Here is a 22,260-nt window from a genome sequence, read left to right as displayed (position 1 = left end):
GATCTACTGAATCAGAAATACTGGGATATGGCCCAGAAATGTGGTCTGGGAAGCCCTCCACTTGATTCTCATGTAAGCTAATGTTTGAGATCCACTGAACTAGCGAAATTATTCGATGGAGTTTGAGCAAGCATCATTTTACTCCTACTAATGGGTGAGAAAGAGAATCATATCAAACATGAGCTGGGGCAGAACTCTGTAGTCTGATGTGATTATTTGCTCTTTGTGAGAAGAAATTAATTTTCCTGAGAAAATATGATAGGAAAATTAAGATTTCTTCTGGAGAGCCAAAGTCAGTCACATAGCCTTTCACTAGCCTAATACTAATAGTAAGCAGACATTCTTCTCTTTTACCTCCTCCTCCTGTTTCCTCCTCTGTTCCTTTCTTCCTCCTTCCGCTTCCTTCACCTACCCTCCTCCCCCACCCCCCATGCCATAAGTGATTTATGGTAGGAGCTTCTAAGTCCAACACCAGGAAGATAGGAAATATTTGCCCCTTAGATACCTTTTTCAGTGCTCTTAGTTTTTTTGTGGAGATCCATATTTCATCTGGTATCATTTTTTCTTCTGCCTGAAAGACTTCCTTTAACGTTTGTAGTGTGGCTCTGCTGGTGATAACTTCTTTCAGCTTTTGTATGCCTGAACATGTCTTTTTTCACCTTCATTCTTGGAAAGCATTTTCACTGGGTATAGAATTCTAGGTTGACAATTTTTCCTCTCATTACTGTTAAAGATAGTGCTCCACTGTCTTCCTGTTTACATTGTTTCTGATGAGAAATTTGCTGCCATCTTCATCTTTGTTCCACTCAATGTGTCTATTTTTTTTAACCTCTGCCTGCTTTTAAGATTTTCTGTTTATCAGTGGTTTCGAGCAATTTGGCCAGCAGAGATTATAAAACATCAGTGGGACAAAGGAAACTTATTCCTACACTCTTTGGCATATGCATATTGTTATGGGTTGAATTGCCTCCCCTCCAAAATATATGTTGAAGTCCTAACTCCCAGTACCTCAAAGTGGCCTTATTTGGAAATAGGGTCTTTAGAGAGGTAATCAAGTTCAAATAAGATCTTTGGGTGGACCCTAATCCAATATGACTGGTATTCTTATAGGAAGGGGAAATTTGGACACAGAGACAGACATGCAGAGGGAAGATGATGTGAAGACACAGAAGGAACACAGTGATGGTACTGGAGTGCTGCATTTACCAGCCAAGGAATGCCAAGGATTGCTGGCAAAACCAGAAGCTTGCTTATGTTTACTCAATCTCCTTTTATAATGGAATGAGTTTAACTGAATATACAATTATAGGTCACCAGTTATTTTCTATCAACTCATTGAAGATATTCTTCTACTGGCTATTTGCTTCCATCATTGTCAGCCCAATTATAGTATCTCTGTAAATTTTCTCTCTGGCTGTTTTTTTCTTCTTTTTCTTTGATATGCTTCAGTTTCATGCTGGTACATCCATATGTGTGTGTGTTTCCTGTCTTCAGATTTGGTGTTCTTCCTCATTGCTGTGATCTGAATGTTTGTGTCCCTGCACAACTCCTATGTTGAAACCTAACCCTCAAGGTGGGTTGATATTAGGAAATGGAGTTGTTGGAAGGTGCTCAGGTCATGAGGGTGGAGCCCTCATGAATGGGATTAGTGCTCTTATAAAAGAGGCTCCAAAGAGATCCCTTATCCTCTTTCATCATGTGAAGACACAGAAAGTGTCATCTATGAAACAGAAAGTGGGTCCTTACTAGCCACCACACCAAATTTGCCAGCACCATGATTTTGGACTTCCTGTGAGAAAGAAATGCTTGTTGATTATAATCCATACAGTCTGTAGTATTGTTTTAGTGGTTTAAACAGACTAAGACACTCATTTTGAAGATATATTCATCTTTTGTTATTTTAGAAAATTATTTCTTCAAGTATTGCCTCATCCTTTTATTCTCTTCTTCTAGAACTTTCCACCTATATTTGATGTCCCATAATTGCTTATATTCCTATATCTTTATAACTCTTATACATTCTGGCTACTTTTTCAAAAATCTAACTTTACTATCTTACTCAACTGTGTCTAATTTAACTCACCCATTGAACTTGAAATATCAATATATTTCTAGTTTCCCATTTGTCTTTTATTTCTTGACCATGTTTAACATTCCCTCTTTATTTCTTTAAATATTTTAGACACATTTAAACATATTCTCTGTATGAAAATTCCAATATCTGCTGGGGGAAGGTGCCTCATTTTGTTTGTTGTCTCTTTCTTTCTCATTGTGGCTTCTTTCCTCATGTGCTTTGTAATCTTTCCATGTGAGCTCATGTTCAGTTGATCTTCAATCTGTGAGAATCCTGTGAAACCTGGGTTGAAGGTATATTTCTCTGGAGATTTGTGTTTGCTTCTGCCAGGTGCTCCAGGGTTTCCAATACTATACAGATGTAAGTCTGAACTCCACGTTCAAAGATATTCAAACATGTTTGAATTTTCAGGAGAGATTTCTCTTTACAAAAGGCTCAGACCATATAGGCCATTTTGTTTTCCTATGAGATTTTTCTCACTTAAGAATATCCATCTCCTTCACAAAACAAAAAAATAAAATAAACAAAAACCCCCAAACAAAAACAGGAAAAAGAAGAAAGAAATTGATCAAGTATGGTATTTTTCAGTTCTAAATCTCACTAAATCCACCTTATGGATCAGATTCCACTATCTTCTGCCACTTAATGTCAAAAGTCTAAGGACGGTCAATTTCTCTGAAGGCATTTTGTCTTTCTTCTCAGGATTCTTATGGAAATTTTAATTCATTTTTATCAAGAACTTCTCTATGTCAAAATAGATGTCAGTATCCATTTTAAAAAATGGTTCACATATTGCAGGGATAAAAATCCTTTTTAGCTCAGTAATATTTTCTTCTATTATCTTTGGCTGTTATTCCTGTACCTTAAAAAAAAAAACTCTTTTCTTGGAAAACCAACCAGCCAAATATTGGTGCTCTGATTTTTATCTTCTATATTATTTTTTATTTAATCTATGTTATTTTCTTCTGCCTTCTCAGAGAGCTTATCAAATTTTTCTTTATCACTGATTTTTCTCAGTGTTATTAATTCTATTCTTTAATGCCTATTCCATGCAAGTCTTTATTCAAATAGTCGGGATGTTCTGCTATACTCCACAGAGAACATATATTGAAGCTTAATGTTATCCCTTCAGTCTAGCAGACTGTCAGGTACCTGGCTAGAATGTGTAGGTGGGATTTTAGATATCTGAGGAGACACCATATTTTCCATATTCTCATTAGACTAGCAACAAAGACACAAAAGGACAAACTCACCTCACTGAAAACGTTGATGTATCCTCAATGATAGAATTTGGGAAGATTTGCCAATAACCAGGACAAATTGGCTGGATTTGGAAAAAACCCTCCAGGTACCACTTGGCAAAAAGTAGGAAAATCAATTTATATTTCTTTTTCTCTGTTTCATGACTTAAAATATGCAAGGTCTTTAAAATCCTGAAGACCAGGCAGCTAATAAAAAATCTTGTAACAAGAAACAAAGACTCTGAGAAATAGGCCTTCAATTGGGTTGAAGAAAAAGCATTCTCTTTTTTCTGAGACCTTCTGACACTTTGGCTTAGTCTTTGAGTCCTAAAGATTCTTGGCATATTTCTGGTGGCATGGAGTAAGCCCTGCAACATAACACCAAGTGAGAGCCTAGTGACTGTAAGCTCTGATCATAGCTACAACTAGTAATAGTAGCAAGTTATTTTGTGTGCTGTACCTCATCTACCATTTCTGAGGTCTGTGTAAAGTCATGACAGGATATATGGCTTCAGTTCTATTGTGCTGTGCAGAATTAAGCAATAGGTGTGTCACACATATGGAAGGGGCTAGGAAAGGGTAGAGCAGTGTCCTCTTCCCCAAGTCCTGAGTGAATGTAGTGGTGGCTCTCCCATGAAGAGGGCAGCTGTGATCTCATGAAGATGGACAACCTAGACAAAGCAGTGCAGGGACAAGGGGAGGAAACAGAACAGGAGGAACCTATTCTTGGCCCAATGTGAGAAAGCGCCTTAGGGAACTCTCAGAAAGGGCAGAAAACTCTTGAGAAGAAATAATTTCCAGCTATAAACTATGGCTTGAGGCCATGGCAATTTAGTTCTTAAAGTAAACATGACTTTAATTTGTAGACAAAATCTGGTAAGGCCAGGATATCTTACTTACATATAAATTGTATTTCTAAAAGTGCCCAAGGCCAAAACCTTTTGTTCTCTGAAGTATGTAAGAATTTTAGGTATTCTTCCTTATTCCTTTAGTAAAATTTTCCTTCATAAATAATGCAAAGGTAAATCAGTCCATGCTTGAGTGGAAAGATCACAATTTCTAATTCTGTGAAGTCCTAAAATAATGAAAAAAACATACAGGGAGAATGAGTATGTGCATGTAAACCCTGGAGACCAGCGCTGGAAATGTTATGAATTGTTGTGGATGTTCTTCTTAAATCAGTTTATAATGGTATGAGGGAAGTTAAGTTATAGAATGTTTGCTTTATCCTTCTAATGTCACTTATTTGTATTTATACTTCGTACATATGACAAGTAATAAGGCACGATACTTACTAATTGAGGTTACTGGATTGGAAGCATGAAGACAGGTTATGTCACAGACTAAATACATAAGCTTGGGGAAGTCATTTAATTTCTCCTGGCATGGTTTTTCCAACTGAAAGAGTTTGATAGGGTTGTTTCTAAGGCCCTTTCCAGCTTTAATATTCTATAGTTAAAATAGAAACCAAGACAAATAAATACATGTTTTCAGAAAGATCAATTGGGTTTTGAGTTCAAAGACACAGATCATATCTTAGATTCACTTATTCCCTAAGGAGCATGATATACTTCCTTATACATAGCAGGTAGTTAATATCTGTTGACTATATTTTATATCTCTATGTGATTGGTTTCCCATATAAGTAGATGGACTGAGTTATTTCAAAGGCCTTTTCCAGCTCTACTATTCTATGCTTAAAATATAAATGAAGCCCAACAACTAGTATAGTAGACCAATGAGATTTTAAATTCTTGTCTTTGATCTATGTATTTACTTCAAAGCCTCATATAATTTCCTCCACAGCAGGTGCTCAAGGAAATATCTATAGATTGTAATTATTTAATTTGCTCTGTTTTTCAAGTAAATATTTCCATACTATAACATGCATGAGTTATTTTCACAACTCATTATTATGTCTTTCCATTTCTTACTACCTAAATCTTGTAAAAACAAGTGAACAAATGGGAAACAGGTATCTAAGTGAGCAAAATATTTTGTTCCTTAGTCTTCTTCAGTGAGACATAATTAATTAGCTTTTCCATATTTTAGACTTCATGAATAATAAAATTTAAAAACCCAATGCCAATCTAGTTTCATGTATACTAATAGATGTCCTAGGTTTTCTATATTAAAATCAGAAAGACAAAATTAATTTGAATTAATTGCTGAAGAAACTCTACTCACATATAACATAATTACGGCATATGTTCCACTGTTAATCAAAAAATCATAGTTAATAACTTTGGGAAGCAACCTTTCAGGCACAGGGCATGAAATAAAAAAGGTGATACTCTTTTTATAAATTTTAAAGGTAGCACATATCACGTGAAATACTCAAGAGTTTACAAGGGGAAAAAAAGGACAGGAAAAAACAAAATTTATATGCACTCTACATAAGCATGTAACTCCTAATGAAACACATTAAACAGAAACACATGACTTTTGCTAATTCATTTGTACTTTATGCTTCTTTTTAATAGAAATTAAATTAATCAATTAATGTACATAATGTAGTGTTTGTTTTCCAGTCTAGTTACTTTTCAGCATTCACTTTTGAGTCTCATGGTAAATGTTATTCAGCATCAGGATGTGGTTTGATGAGTGAACAGTGTCAAGCATCAACTGTACTTAACACAGGACAGAAGGGGTCAAAGTTAACCTGCAGCTAACAGTATGGAAAAGTAAAAAGAAACACAGACCCGCAAGAGTATCAACATGCATTATTAGGCCAAGATTCAAAGTTAACCCGACCCACACAGATCTCTTCTAAGCTGAGAGCACAAATGGAGAGGGATGACTTTATCGAGATCCATAGCCATAGTAGTAAGGTTCATCAGGGCGGAATCCATAAGCTGTGGCAGGGCGTCCAAGAATGCCAACCGATTGGCCAAAGCCATCCATTCCAAGGCTAAAAAAGAGAAAAAAGGAATAATCAATTATATTTTTCATTCCAATGCAGGTCAAAGAAGAGGCCTGGAACTTTATACATCCAAAATTCTCTTCCTAGCAGCATAAGTGACTTATGTGGCTGGCTATCATTACTTTTTTCTTCTTTAAATTCCTGTAGTCATAAAAATGTGTTTAATACATATTTAATTCTAATAACTTCTGTTAAAAATGTTGAAAACCTCTGTCATCAGGTACCATTCAAGACAAAGAGAAAGAGAGATCAGAAACGTTTTAATGAATTACATTCATATATGGTGTTTATGTCAGAATGTGAAAATATTTTACATGTTAGCAACTATCAGTAATACATTGCTAGGGAATGATAAAATTAAAACTGTAGTAAAGTGAGTTTTCTTATTTATAATAAGATCTCTATTTCATAGGACTAATCCACTATTAGTAAGGACATGCAGTTGAGTTTTAGCAGTAATCTCTCACTCAGAGCCAAATCATACCATAAGCCTATGACTAAAAGAAGACAAAGAATTTTACAAAATTTGAAAGTTAGCCAGATTTGATGTGCAAATTCTTCTTCTGACTCCTCAATGCAAAAAAATTACTAAATAGTACATGTTTTGAGTTACAGCAAGCAAATTATAAATTTTGGATTATAAATTTATAATTATAAATTTATAAATTATAAATTTATTCCATGGAAATAATAGAAGCCCAAAGATAACTTTCAGAGTTAAAAAGGTAGATTGAAACACGGATAAACTGATATACTTTAAAAATTCTTCTTTCATCTATTAATACATTTAGAAGAAAAAGTACTTTTAAAGAGTCAGAGAATTATTAAACAATTAGTGAAATGACAAGATATTATTTTGCCAAGCAAATATGGCAGCTATAACATGCTCATGCATAGCGCATGCAGTGAATGCTAGTGAGCTTATTTCCAATCAAAAGAAATTATTTATAATCCAGAAATGTAAGCTTTGAAAAAATAAATATATTTAAATGATTTAAGATTATTCCAGATAATGCTAGATGGAAAGACACTTTTCCCTTTATCAGCAAAATCTCAATATGATTAAAAAATACATTCATACAGGGACTAATTTCTTCTCACAACTCAAAGTGAGGTTAAGTTAAAATGCTTTAGAAGTAACGATTAAAATGTTAAGGTTTTAAATAATTTGTGTGCATGTGTATGTGTGTGTGTGTGTGTGTGTTGGAATAGGATTAAATACTAAAAGTAAAGGGCATATAATTCATGTGAATCTACCTCTTAGGGGAATGGAATTTATGAAATATAAGGTTTAGGTTAGCATTTGTAGTGAAAGATCCTGGACAAATCAAACTTTTGGGTTCCTTCTATATCAAAAACTGTGTCTGTAATTTCTGAAAGTTGTTTGAAGTTTTTAAGTCTGAATTTTATTTTGAAATGGCAAAATATAAGTATGCCTTTCCTACTTTGGTCCCATGGAAAGAAAGATTAAATTTTCTGATGAAGGGAGATATTACTCTAGAGGTAGCTTTAAAGATGTTTTAGGAATTAATGGAGCCCACGACTAAGACACACCTGTATCAGTTTAAAATTAGAGGAAAAGTTGGCCATTGAAAAATTTTCTGTTGAAGCACTAAGGCTAACACATACTCATGTATCTAAACAACTCTCAGTTATATAAAGGATGACTGTATAGCTTGTGGATTTCAGCTCCTTCCTTTTTCAGCTTTCTACTTATTACCTGTCTTCAGCCACTCTTTACATTTTTTAGCATCTCTTCTGAGGCTAAATAGCAGCTGACTTAGGTAAAACTCAAGTTAATTTTGTCTTTGTTTATTAATCTAGGGGCTGTGGTGAGATCTCTTTTAAGAACTTGGAAACAAGAGGCATATGGTTGATCAGTGAAGAAATATGCGAAAGTACCTTCAAAACAGAACATCTCACAGAGGAACAATATGACTGTAATTCTATCTAAAAGAAGATGATGGTACTGAGAAGGGAGTCTGTCAGCCATGTTGGCACAGAACGAGGAGCTCCTCAGAGGCAATGCTGTAGTGAAACCAACCCAAGCAATCCCTTGGGGTGACCTATAACACCATCAGGAATATATGACCTTTTTGGCAGGCTTGTCCTCACTGAGGAAGAGGCATTAACAAAGGTTCTGAGTCTAAAGTTATTACACATTCAAACTGCAAAACTTTTTAATTTCTATGACCAATAAACAAATTTCTGATTACTGTTTTCTCATGTGGCTTGCCAACAGGGTAAAGAATAAACTTAAGACATATCTGATCTGCCTGCTGGTTATCCTTTCATTGTAAATTGACAAATGGATATTGTTTTTTTTTTTTTAAATATGTTAGTCACAGTTTTGGGTAAGAATATGAATCCCCAAGTCAGTGAAAAGTAAGACCAAATCTTGAACACTGTTGAGTTTGAGTTTTCTGAGCCTGCAGGTTTACTGCAATAAACTTCTATTTATGCACTCAATAGTTAACCCAGAGACTTCTGTATTACAATGTAAAAACCAAATTTTCGTGAACTTCCATAAATATCATGTGGGGAAATTTTTCAAATAGGAGAATTTGAGACCAACTCTTAAAATGAGTTTTTCTGGAATTATCCATCATGTGTCATAGATCAAATTGCTGTTTAAAGAATATGTGAAACATTATGACCAGTGTGGGTGGTACTCTAAGTTCTATATCCTTTTGTATCATGAAAGATCAACCATATCCCTACAATTAATATCTTTTAAATAAAATTCACTCTGATACAGAACAGTTTGATTCTTTAGTCTCTCATTTGGTTCTAATATAGTGAGGAAATTGGACTTTTCAGGATGTTAAAACCTGGAGATAGATATTCTTCTGGGACATGTGAACTCTTACTCTACTTTCTCCCTTGGGATAAGGATGTAGCCTTGTTAATGCTGAATCTGGTTCAAACCAGGAGAGCCTAATGTAAGTTTTCCCAACAGAAGCAGATGGATTATATAAATTCTTCTGGAAGGGGATAGAAACGTGAATATAAAAGGAAGTATCACAGCAAAAATTGTCCTTTCCTGATCCACTAAGACTTTACTTAGAGTACACAGTATTCAAGCCACTTGCATGCCCTCAACAGGGACCCTCAGAACCAACAGAAACTAAGTTGTGACATGCTGTACCTGCTCTTGCCCTGTGTGACCATCCTGCTTCAGAGAAGAGTTTGTATATTTGGCTATTTATATTGGAATTTAATCCAACACTGCATGTGTGTCTCCATACGTACATATTCTCTTCCTGGTACTCCTAAACTATATAAAAAAGCTGTGTGTCCCTTTCGAGTAGAATATGCCACTACTAGACCACTTTTTCTTTACAAGACTAATTATGTAGTGTCATGTAACCTTTATCCTCAATGTCTAGATATCATATTTTAGATCTTTAAAAATTAGAAAAATACCAAAATGCAATACTGCTTCTTGAAAATATATAATTCTAGTCTAAAGAAAATGGTTACTGTTTGTTGTGAAAAGACAACTAGGAAAGGTAAGGCCCCCAGATCCATCTGCCATTAAGTTTTATGTCCTAAGAACAATGATTTTGGGGTACCTAGAAAAAATGACAAATTCTTTATAAGTAAAAATATATATATTTAAAATTCAACAACAAATATAAAACCACACGTAGGTTTTATTTTTAAACAAACATTTAGAAATCTAATTAGTATTCAGCAAGCAGAAGACTAAATTTTCTGTAATGTTTACAAGGCTTCCAACAAATTTTCAACATCATTCATTAGAATTCTAAACTTGAGATGATTCAGAGAAGGGTGAAAAAAAGAAATCCAGACATGACAAGTGATGCTTCACATGCAGCACATTACAAAGGGAATGGCAGCCAGTAAGGAATCCTAGGCACTCCGAGGCTCTGATTAAACTTCTGTGCCAGAATTGACATTCCTGTAGAAAGGAAAGAAAATCACCTACCTCTGGCTGTTTGTGAGGCTTAATTAGTGCATATTTGTAAAGCCCTTTGAAATCCTTGGGTGAAAAGTGCTGCATAAGTGAAAAGTATTATCATTATTTTATTAAAGTTAGATAAAAGCAATACAAGTCTTTTTCTTCTTTGAAATTTCCAGGTCAGCAAAATGAATGCAAAGCACATAATGAATATATTAGTGGATACCACAGGAAAAAAAAAAAAAAGGATACATTCAAGCCAAGTTCTCTTTTCGTAGGCTCACAGAATCTTTGACTTGGAAACATTTTTAGAAATACTCTATAGTGTACCCTTTCATTCACAACATCCTTGACAGGGTCTATACAGCTCTTGTCATAACACCTCCATAACTGTACATTGTCAAGGCAGTTCATTCTTTCTACAGACTTATCAAACTATTAGAAAATTCTTCATTAACACCCATCTGAAATCTGGTTCTGTGAGTCCTAGAATTACCTTCTCAAACCACAAAAGAAGTCTAATTATTCCTTAATATGACTATTTCACAACTCTCATTTAATCAATCCTCATGACATGGTCTCTAAAATCATTTGTTTTCTAAAGTATTTCAATTTTTTCAGTATTAATCTTAAAATAAAGAAGCTGAAAACAATGTGGTACTTATGATATGGTCTGAAACCAGTACAGAAGATAAAAACGAGATCCCATTTCTGACTCTCTGCTAATGTAGGCCAAAACTGTGTTGATCCTGAACAAAATTTTTAAGCCATTTATCACAAAATGGCTTACATTGACTGTATACGTGTGTGTATAGTTGTGTGTGTATATACATACAGACACACATGAAATTTATAACTTATAACTACCATGTTGAATTTCACCTTTTTAGCTTAGGTCTTTCTTTGGGGATTCTATTCTCCCTATGACAAAATCCTTTATGACAATATACTTACAAGTAGGGAACAGTGACACTTATTAACTACCTATCTTTGTGATCCATAAGATAATACTGAAGGCTGGAATTCTTTTGGGATCGTTAAGTGAAAGGACTTAACATTTTTTGGAGGATACAGCTCCAGGACATTATAACACTGCATGAAATAATTTAGTAACAGTCTCCTAGAACAGTTCATTCTTTTTATTAATTACTCCAATATACTGATCATAGAACCAAAATCAGTATGTTTATCTTCCTTTCCAACTAGGTTATAAATTTATCATCAGAGTAATTTCAGCTTAAGTATGACTTGTCATGGGAAATTTAGGTCTACGTAATAGTGATCTTTTGTACATCCATCTACCCATCCATTCAAATAGTACATGACTTTCTATAATGTGTTAAGTATAGTGTTGGAAGTCAGTGTCAAAAAAAAGATGTGTTGCTTGGAAGGCAATAATAAAACAAGACATGGTCCCTGACCATGGATTGGAGGCAACTAACGTGGAACAAAATTCTGATAATAATGTGTTGTGTTACCCTAGTACATTTATAAATTACTACAGAGTAGAATAGGACCAAATAACATAATGTGAGAGTATATTAGAGATATGTACAAATTGTTACAGTAGAATCTCAAGAGCTAGAAAGCCTTTATAGAAAACACTTTGATTTTAATGTATCTGTCACTTCCTGACATTTTAGTTTTTGTCTTCATTTCCTATTAGATTGTAAGCACCATGAATGGTAAGGACTATCTTATTCATTGCTATATCACTAGCATCTAGTATTGTATCTGACATGGCGTGGGATTTCAAAAAGTGTTTGATTGCATGAATGGATGACTCTTAAAGGACAAGTAGGATTTCACAAGTGGAGAGAGAGAGAATTCCTGATGGTGTGGCAGCCTGAGCAAGAGAAAGGGCTGAAGAAGAGCAAATGATTTGTTATGGTCAAAGTCTTAGGTTTGCAATATAAGCAGCAGCAGAAGATAAAGCTAGAAAGGGAGGTTAGGACCAGATTTTAAAAGTTCTTCATGTGCCATACTAAGAACCACGTACTTTTGGAGAGTTGTCAATGTTTTTAAGAAGGGGACCAAGAACAACTTACTTCTGTGTTTCAAAAAGATAATTGGGGAACAAGGGGTTGAGAGGCAAGAGCATGGGGAACATTTAAGAATATTATGGCTGTCCATATGTGAAGTAATGCGAGTCTGTAGAGGCATTGGCAGAACTAACAATGATCAAATATGCTACATTTCATGACAAAAAATGGTATCTTTTCTCTTTTGAAATGGATTTTTAAGTTATACATTTACTATTTGAGAACTGAGAATGAAGAGAAAGAACTTCAAACTGGCCAAAAATTTGAGGTTATAGTTAACTGGAATGAAACAATTTTTGCCCCTTTAATATGGGAATATGTTTCATCAAATAAATAAGAGGCTGTAGTATTCCATGTAGATGAAATCAAACTGTAGAAGCAGTCTGTCCCTGTACTGAACAGGAAAAGATGGGCTATTCTGGCAGAAGAGAGCATTTTTTTCTTGAAATTCATATATAGCAACAAGAGAAGTCTGGATTGAATGACATAATACCTATAAAATTATACCTAACATTTGTATAGTGACGTATTACTAAATCAAGATCTAAATGTTTGCAATTTAGAGATCCACCGCTAGATGGAGAGCTTGTTTTATCACCGAGTATCGTACTTTTACAAAGTTGTAAAGCAAGCTTTATCAAAGTTAAACTTCTCAGCATATTTAACATTGATAGAATGTGGTTTCCATTGCTTTTTCATATAATCGATGTCTTTATATATGTGAAACAATTTAGAGTTAAATAGGAATCGCTATCATTCATATGCAAAAAAGTTTTGTGAATGTGGAGGCCTATAAAAATGAGAGAAGATGCTGATTGTCTTGGACACTGAAAAATGTAATGCACTTGCATGTTAAAGTACTACTATTATAGGAAAACTTCTAAAATTTTCATTGAACCTGTCAATAACATCTTGTTTCTATAAATTTAAATGTAATAATATATATTTTAGGTTGCTCAAAAGTGTTACTGATTGCTTTTGACTTGAGCCTTTGTATTATTGAGAAAATGAGCAGAGTGAAGCAGTCTTTTAATGAGTTTCACCAATATGTATCAAGTTTAGCTGTCATTTTCCATTTAGTTTTCTTTTACTCTTAATCTTTTATATGCATGGTTATCAATTTTAAAGAATCATATTTTTAGTGAAATCAAACTAAGCAATATTTTCTTCAAAATTATAAATGATAGGAGTAGTGGGAGGTTGTATTTAACGTACTCATCTGGAACTTATTAAAAAATTTTTTTTGAAAAAGACATCTGTCAGTTCTAAGGGGAAAATACCATCTTGGGGACAAATCCTTTCAATTTAGTTACTATACTGAGATGCTTCAGATAAAGACTAATTTGTACTAATGATGGAGGAAGCATGTGTAAAATAGTCACTGATTTATTCCAAATGGAAAGAAATTCCATTTCACTGACGCTCTGCTAATACCATTCAATTTACACTTATTATACATCTTAATCTGTTATTTAACCCATCTCCAGAGCCTATTTTAATGATTATATTTTTGTATGTGGAGATGTTACAGTTGGTACTTTTTCATATTATATCATCTTTGCATTAAGTCTTCTATACCTTTTTATTATTTTTTTTAATTTATAGTCTCACTGAGATTCTTCTATTAACTCTAGTTCTTGGGCAGCCTTACTCTTTTACTGTTGCCTCTGACAATTCTTCTTCATGACGGTCCCTTTCTTCACGAGCTTAGTCACTTTTTATCGTGTTCAACTTTAGGTTTGTTTGTTTGTTTTTTTGCCTGTCTGCTGGCCCTTGAGCTTCGAAATATTTCTACAGAGAGGTTCTGTATTTGTTTATAATATACCAAGGTCCTGGAATTTCACTGTCCTGAAACCATTTTAATGATAATTTCTTGACTTGGGGTTTCCTGAATTAAATGTATAGTATAAATTCTGACCCCACGCGTGTTCATGAAGCAAGCGTATGATTCCTATTCCTCATGGGTGACTATCCTCCCCATCTAGGGTCTTAGGGTAGAAGACAAGTTTTAGCCACTTCTCTAGGCTGGTGAATTAAAATCATCTAGTCCTCTTTTCAACTGATGAGAAAAAGGCAGCCCTTTGAAGTTCCAGGCTCTATACAGGGAATTCAGTTCTATCTTCCTATACCATATAACCTATACCTAGTTCAATATTCTTGTGGTGGTTCTTCTCTGTTTGTGTGCCACTTGGGGTTATATTTTGTCCACCTTTTCTATATCTATACAGGAGGGGGCCCTTCCAAGTCAGGTCAGTCTACCATCTTGCTGGAGTCCCTTCTATTCTACTCTTATTAATCTGCTTTGCACATCTAAGGAAAGAATTTATAAACCTTGTATTCCTGTGACTCAAAATTGGCTTTCTTGAACAGAACAATGACTTGAAAGAAATAACTGGAGCCATTAGAAGATATTTTTTTCCCTTATTTGTAGCAATTAACAGAAAAAATACTCTAATAGGTGCCTAATAGAAGCCATCAGATGTGATGATGCTGAAGTGAATATTTACTGAAACTTATAAAGGTCTCAAAATTTTTATAGCAATCTTTTAATGAAAGTATACCATCTTGTCATCTTTAACTTGCATTTCTTCAATTAAGTACAAGGACTTCTCGAAATTAGCAGTTCTATAATATCAAGGAATGCCTCAGTTCACACCACCAAATGTTAAGGGAACTTGCTGAGCTGCTTAAGTAACCCCTAGGTCAATAAACTGAGTCATTAGCACCTCCTTTAAATAATTGTTTGTCTGTTACTGGTTCAACATTTATATAACCTGTCATAATACTTTGGTTTTTTAAGGTACAAAAATTACTGCTGTAGGTTTAAAGTAGAGAGTTTAAGTAGCGATGTTTTCACAGTGATAGTTTAACCATACTGTCTGGTACTGAGTGAGTTAAAGTCTGAACACCACAGCTAATTACTATGTAATGCTAACCTTAGTTGCTGGTTCATTTTGAGACTCTTTAAAATATGAACTGTGTATTTTACCCCTATGCACTCTCTTAATGATTTGTTTTTTTAGACTGAAATCACTTCCAGCCATCAGTTAGACTCTTGGTCTCTACATATGCACTTCTCCAAGCACAAATATTTCTTTTTCCTATTGGTCTGCCAGCTCTGTCAGAGCAAATTTCACTTTAAACTAAATGCTATGATACTTAAAACCTCTTGGATTACTCAGGCTGCTAGTGTGATCTATGACCTTCCAAGAATGACAGCTGAACTTTCCAATTTGCTTATACTGCTTGGGGAACTAAAAGCACATGCCAAAGAGGAAAATGTTTCTGATGTTGAACAGAGAGGAGAGTTCTTGTTGGAGGTGGGAGCAGGAGACTATTAAGTACTGAAAAATACTAATAAGAAATGAAAAGAAACTAAACATGCTGTAAAGTCTAAGAGCTCGAGCATAATTCAAAAGTTAATGCTAGCATTAAAAACTTTTTAGTCCAGTTAAAATATGAATAATGACCTTCAGTTACTGAAATTTAAACACCAACCAGAATCTTAGAATGATAATGCACTATCAAAATGAACAAGTTCAAGAGATGGAATAGAACCTAAAATTATCACAAGTACTATACATAATGGGCTATATCAACTCCCCATCATTCTTTATAAAGCAGACAGAAATCTGACATACGGATATAATCAAAGAGGGAATATCACTATCTAACATGCATGCTACCCCTACTGACATATCAGTCTCTTGTAAATTAAAAATTAATGTTAAGCTTCTGTTAAAACCTTGTCTGAAGTTCTTAAATAAATAATACGGTTTGGAATATTTTTATATCACTTTGAAACTTTTTCTTTACTACCTTTCATAAGAGGTATATAAATGTTAGTTGTAAAAAAAAAATCTCAAAAATCTTATCACATATAAGCTTAATGTAAAGTTTCCAATTTATGCCCTAGTCTACTTATTCATTTATTTGTCTCAATAATTTTTAGGCTAAATAGCCTGCAAATTACCTTTGGCTGATAAAAATCAAGTGGTGATTGATAAGGACCTTTTTTTGTAGCTAACTCAGACTAAGTAATATTTTTCTAAAGTTGAGGGCACAAGTATGGATAATAGAAACTATATTTAAACAAATTAAAAGTGCATGTTTTTCAGTAGCTAAGCATCAAAGTTTGATTGATTGTAAGATAAGTTTATAATATCAAATATACAACAGGCATTTCCTTGTATTATTATGATACTTTATTTTTTTAATAAAAAATTTAAATTGAATGACTCTTTAAATTCTATAGTACTTTACCAATTTTCAAGTTTTACACACATGATTTCATATATTCCAATAAAAACACTTTTCCCCCCCTTTACCCCATCTTGTCACTCCCCTTTCCCTCTCCTCACTGGTAAGCACTAGTTTGTTGTCTATATCTGTGAGTCTGCTTTTTTGTTTTATTCACTAATTTGCTCTATCTTTTAGATTCCACATATGTGATATCATATAGTATTTGCTTTCTGTGTCTGACTTATTTCACTTAGCATAATTAAAACATCTATGTTGGGCAGGGTTATATAGATACTTTCAGCCTTCAGTAATTTTAGTAATCAATACAGGTCAGATAAATATTTAATAGTTATTTAGTATCCTCTAGAGCACTTAGGATCTCCATATACTACATAATACACCAACAATGCATTTAGCACTAGAAGAACAGTTACTAAAGTAAATCTCTACTCTTAAATTTCATAAACTCTCTTGGCCCTTGAGAATGTATTTATTATATTATAGGCCTGTACAAAAAAAGGTAAATTCATTTTCTACTTAGGTCTAAGGCTAATTTTAGATTGTCAAGATACAAACTGATTGAAGTCATCCTGATCAACCAGATTGCAGTCTTCTGATGATGAAACAAGGTATTTCTAACAGTGTCTTCATAGAATGGGGCTAAGCATCTTTTGCACACACTGCACTGACACCAAGCAAATTCCGTGTAGAGTGGAATGCAGAAGTATATGATTCTAACAATTACTTTTCTGACTTCGCCCTATTACCATATTTGAAAATTATTATTTTTAAAGCAACATAAGGAAACATACTTTTTTTTTCTTTATCACTGATGTACAAGGGCATTTTTCTCCCTTAATTTAAGGACTAATAATTATGTTTACAAATTCAGCTACACTACCTTAAGTATGAACTTATCAACGACTCCTGCATTTTATTAAAGTTAGTGGGGTGCAATGACCTCAAAACCAGAATATCTGTATATAATTTATGTCTCTACTGATATAACTCGTCTCTGTCTAAATCTGTAACTTTCTTTGTCATGATTTCTTTTTTTTTTTTTTTTTTGGTAAAATAAGAATAATGGCTATCCCTTTTAACATCTCTCTGCCTTGAGATTATTATATTTCCAGGTCTTTTACAAGAACAGTACAAAGACTCTTGTAGTATGTACTTGGTGTTATTGTTATGACATATGAAAATGATAGAGGCTTCCCTAGAAAATACTTAAGAAATTCTGGCTCCTGCCATATAATCTAGACTGTTAAGAGATACTCTATCATACTTGGCATGCTTCTTACACATGCTTTCTGTTTGCCTTTACAGGGCTCTTACATAATTCATAGAGATTTATGCCTACACATAGGCAACTAATTGTTGTTGCACTAAAATAATGCCATGGCCAATCATATCTTCCTTTACCATAGTGAGACTGGACTGCTTGTATAAATAAAATTATTCAATCAAAACCCTTCAGATTCTATGTCAAGACGTATGCAAATGATACAACACCTTTAGGGATGAATAATACTGGGAAAGTCTCTTTACATGCTTTTTCATCTTATTTTATATTCAGGGACTTTATTTTGAAAGTAGTAAATCAAGGGTAAGGTTTTTAGTTATTTCACACAAATCATCACTTCCCACATTGCATACATTCCTGCACTTAGGTTTACTGCTGTAGTGTTGGCTTTTCTTTGAAAAGGGCACAGGGTCACAGAAGTGTTTAGGGTGGGGTATCTTCATTCTGTGATGTTCACTGTCTTGGGGTGGTGCCAACCTGACAATACGGGACACATAAGCAGAGCTGGGTAACCATGAGGAGAATTCTTCAGGGAGATGGGAATGCACTATACATTTTTGAAATTACAGGCAGTGTAGAGTTTTAAGCAGTATTTCCAACTAGCATATAGGTATATCCGTATTAGTTACTTCAAGTATGCAGGACAAGGAAAGATTACAAATTGATTTAAAATGACTAGGGTGCACACTTGCTGATGGCAAATAGTACTTCTCTCCCTCAGATTTTAGAAGAAAAAGGCAAAATTCAACTGTAGGATATTGACATAGTTTCTGTTTTCCCCTTAGTATATACAGAGAATGAGCTGAACTATAATAGCCCAATATTTATAAAGTCCTTAAAACCCAGAAACCTTTTTAAAAAACTTTTTGAGACTTTTAAGAATTCCTGCTTATTTACCACCTCAAAAGAGATCTCCACATGAAGTTTAAGTACCCATGTAAATACAGCTTTGTGGGGTTTCTTGTATCAATTTAAGTTACAGTTGCCATTTAAAAATTTACTTGCCTAACTATGTTCATAGGAGCCTCCTCCCATCCTTTCACATTTGAGGGGCGCTAAATTAACCACTTGATACTGTCCACACAAATCTGGATTCCTTTTTAAGATTGTTTTGCCTTTTAATTTCTGACAGGCCAATATGAAGGTGCTTTGTTTTTGGCTGGAAAAACCTGAAATGGAAAGAATTTCTGAAAAAGTGGGATGTATCAACTTTAGATAAAGCTAAACAAAGAAAATAGGCTTAAAAATATATTAAAGTACGGTATATTATTTGAGATAGAATGCTGACTTATGTCCACAAAAGAGATGATATTCAGAAAATCATTAGTTATGCTCCTCTCTATAAGTCTATTCAAAAGACTAATTATTTAAAATGTTTAACTTTGATTACAGGCACAAGAAACCATTTGTTGATCATGCCTCTCTAGTCTGAAATGTGTAGCTTTTATGTAAAAACCAACATAGCCATACATAGATTTTACACTCACCAATAATTAACTTTAATGATAAAAGTATAAAGTTTAGAAAAATACTAACCCTTCTTCTCAAATACAGAAACAAGGCCACATTTGAAAATAGATTCTATTACAGAGTGCTGCATTTGCCTCTCTGAAGTAGGTCTGAGTTATATTTAGTTGGCAGAGGTGCTGAGTACTTACGAGATTACCAAGTGATTTGGGCTACTGCTGAAAGACTGCACATTGGCCTAAAATCCCTACAGGTAAAATCCACAGGATTATAGGTCATAATTAATCCCCTTAACTCCAGACTTCCTTTCCATTTCCATAACCCGCAATGGAGGTTTACTGCCTTTTTTAAAAAATGAGAAAATCTAATGCATTTTAACAAATCTAAAACTCTTTCAATTAAAAGTTCTGAGAATTCATCAACAGCTATGACATCAACATTAAAAAACATTCAAGGACTAAAATGTTTTGTCACTTATTTCCTTGGGAATATCTATCTACCTATCTACCTACCTACGTAAACCTTTGCTCATGAGATGGTAGGCATCAGAACCCAACATTTAAATCAAACTCTTTGATACAATGTCTCTTCAAATCTCACAATTATTCAAATTATGTTTTGTAGGACATTGATGTGTTTCTAAAGAGACATTCTATTACAAAGCTATGAAAACCTGCTGTCTGAACTAATCCCTCCAAAGTGCTTACTGTTATAATGAAGTAACTAAATTCTAGTGAATTACCAGACCATTAAAGATCAGTGTCTTATTAAACAGCCTATATAACTCAGGAGGTTGTATTTTAATAATAATGTGATTCTTTGTCAAATATTTCACTGCTTAGGTTAAAATGCAAAAATATGAATCTATAAATCTGTTTACTTTTTTATCTAAGAAAATTCATCACAGTATCTTTTAAAATTATTTTTATTTTTTTTCTGGCTTTGAGATATAATTGACAAATACTATTGTCATTAGATTATCTGATTTTTTCTTCTGTAAGAAAACGTTAAAGGTAGAATCTTTTGTAACAGAAGTTAGCAAATGACAACACTCCAAACAGCATGCTCTTAAAAAAAAAAAGTGTCTATTTAAGACATTATGGCATTCTTCTCTAATGATTCATTTGCGTCCTCTAAAGATTAAGGACAAATCAAAAATGTTTAAGATGTTTATTTCATTGGGACACACATACACACACCCTTATTTAATCAAGGTGTGAGAATAACACAAAAGTTAGCAGGAACATGCTATATAAAAACTGACACTGTACTTAGTATTAATTCCTTAATTATTTTTCTAAGCACGATAATACTATTACCTTTAAAGATTTTTTTTAAAAATGATATAAAGAATAATAAATAGGATACTTTAAGTCATTTCAAAAAATTATATTTTAACCCTGAACTATATACCCTTCTCAATGGGAAAGGGATTATTTCTTATTGACCTCTATCCCTAGAGCCCTCCAAGTGTTTCTAAATTATAAGGGTTACTGAATAAATAAATTTTAAGTGTTAAAAAGAAAACATTAAATGCACATTCTTCCTTTAATGTATTTTTATTTAATACTCTATAAAGCTAATTTCATTTGTCATCACAGAAACTAAGTAAAAGTTAAAAGTATCTTTTGGAAATAATCTCCAACAGTATACATGTTATACTTCTGATCTATTGATTATCAACAGGTCATTAGTTAAGACCCAGTAATAGGAAAGTAACAAGATCAAAGTAACCTTTTATTCATGTTAAGTATGGAGTAGAATTTGTTTCTACAAAACATAGGCTATTTGATATTAAAAACTAATATAAACCTTGTAATATTGGGACATTACAAGTTTCTTTTGACAATAAACCATTTTTTTTTTAAGCTAGAGAATGCTTACGTTCTGTATAAATGAGTCCTTATCAGTACAGATATATTCAACTGGATATGTGGTAGTATAATACACGTGTACTAAGAATTCCTTAACTCAGTCATAACTATAAGGCAATCATCTTCATGTATATAAAATACTGTAATTCAAAAGGCAGTTTTTTATGTTATGTAGGTTACTAAAAAAATTCCCATATAGCATAGGCTCCTACCAACAATTTTATAATACAAGCACATAATACTATATATATATATATATATATATTTTTTTTTTTTTTTTTTTTTTTTTCCGGTACACGGGCCTCTCACTGTTGTGGCCTCTCCCGTTGCGGAGCACAGGCTCCGGACGCACAGGCTCAGCGGCCATGGCTCACGGGCCCAGCCGCTCCACGGCATGTGGGATCTTCCCGGACCGGGGCACGAACCTGTGTCCCCTGCGTTGGCAGGCGGATTCTCAACTACTGCACCACCAGGGAAGCCCTATATATACATCTTGATTATATAGTTAATAAATACTACACATTATACATTTGAAATGATCTGATTTACACTTTAAAAAGATCACAATGGTTACTATGGGGGAAAAATGGATTGCAAGGGAAGGTAAATGCAGAAGCAGGGAAATTAATCAGGAGGCTATTTTGAATGGTTCAGGTGACAGATGATGGTGGCTTGGACTAGAGTACTAACAGTGGAAATGGAAAGAAAAGGCCAAATTTGAGACAGTCTAGAAATGAAAACAACAGGACTTGCAGACGGTTTGTACTGGGGAGGGTGGTAATGGTGAAGAAAAGGGAGGAACCAGGGAAGACTCCAAAGTTTATGGTTTGAACTACTGGATGGTGGTGACATTTACTGAGATGGAAGATGAGAGGAGGCACCTATTTGCATGTAGGAAATCAAAAGTTAAGTCTGATAATTTTATTAAACATTCAATTGGGTATGTTAAATAGTGAGAGGAATAAAGCTGGTGCTCAAAGGAGAGGCATCCAATAAAAATACAAGCCTTCAGATAGTATTTAATGCCATGGGATCTGGATGAAATCCTCTAGGTAGTGGGTGTAATTAGAAAAGAGGGCTCCCCAAAATGATATGGATAGAGAACAGGGTTGAAGTCCTGAAGTAACCAGCATTTAAAGGTGAAAAGGAGGAGGAATATCCAGCAGAGA

At 33.9% G+C, this 22,260-nt stretch overlaps 1 protein-coding gene across 2 annotated transcripts in view; it reads right to left on the bottom strand.

Moving 5' to 3' along the window:
- Positions 1 to 5,767: 5,767 nt before the first annotated feature.
- Positions 5,768 to 22,260, bottom strand: part of KIFAP3 (kinesin associated protein 3) — a 154,684-nt gene continuing 138,191 nt past the window's right edge. Inside the window, exons 20-21 of one of the 2 annotated variants that reach the window (XM_082613514.1) lie at positions 10,191 to 10,259; positions 6,142 to 6,226 (exon numbers count right to left, since the gene is read on the bottom strand). In XM_082613514.1, the coding sequence (XP_082469640.1) occupies positions 10,214 to 10,259 (46 nt within the window). In that variant the 3' untranslated portion in view covers positions 6,142 to 6,226; positions 10,191 to 10,213. Of the gene's footprint in view, positions 6,227 to 10,190; positions 10,260 to 22,260 lie in introns of both variants that reach the window. The other variant, XM_082613513.1, reaches the window with a different exon arrangement.

This window comes from Mesoplodon mirus (genome assembly GCF_964341445.2).
Source record: "Mesoplodon mirus genome assembly, chromosome: 3".
Classification (NCBI taxonomy): Eukaryota; Metazoa; Chordata; class Mammalia; order Artiodactyla; family Ziphiidae; genus Mesoplodon; species Mesoplodon mirus.
This window is presented reverse-complemented; position numbering and strand designations above follow the sequence as displayed.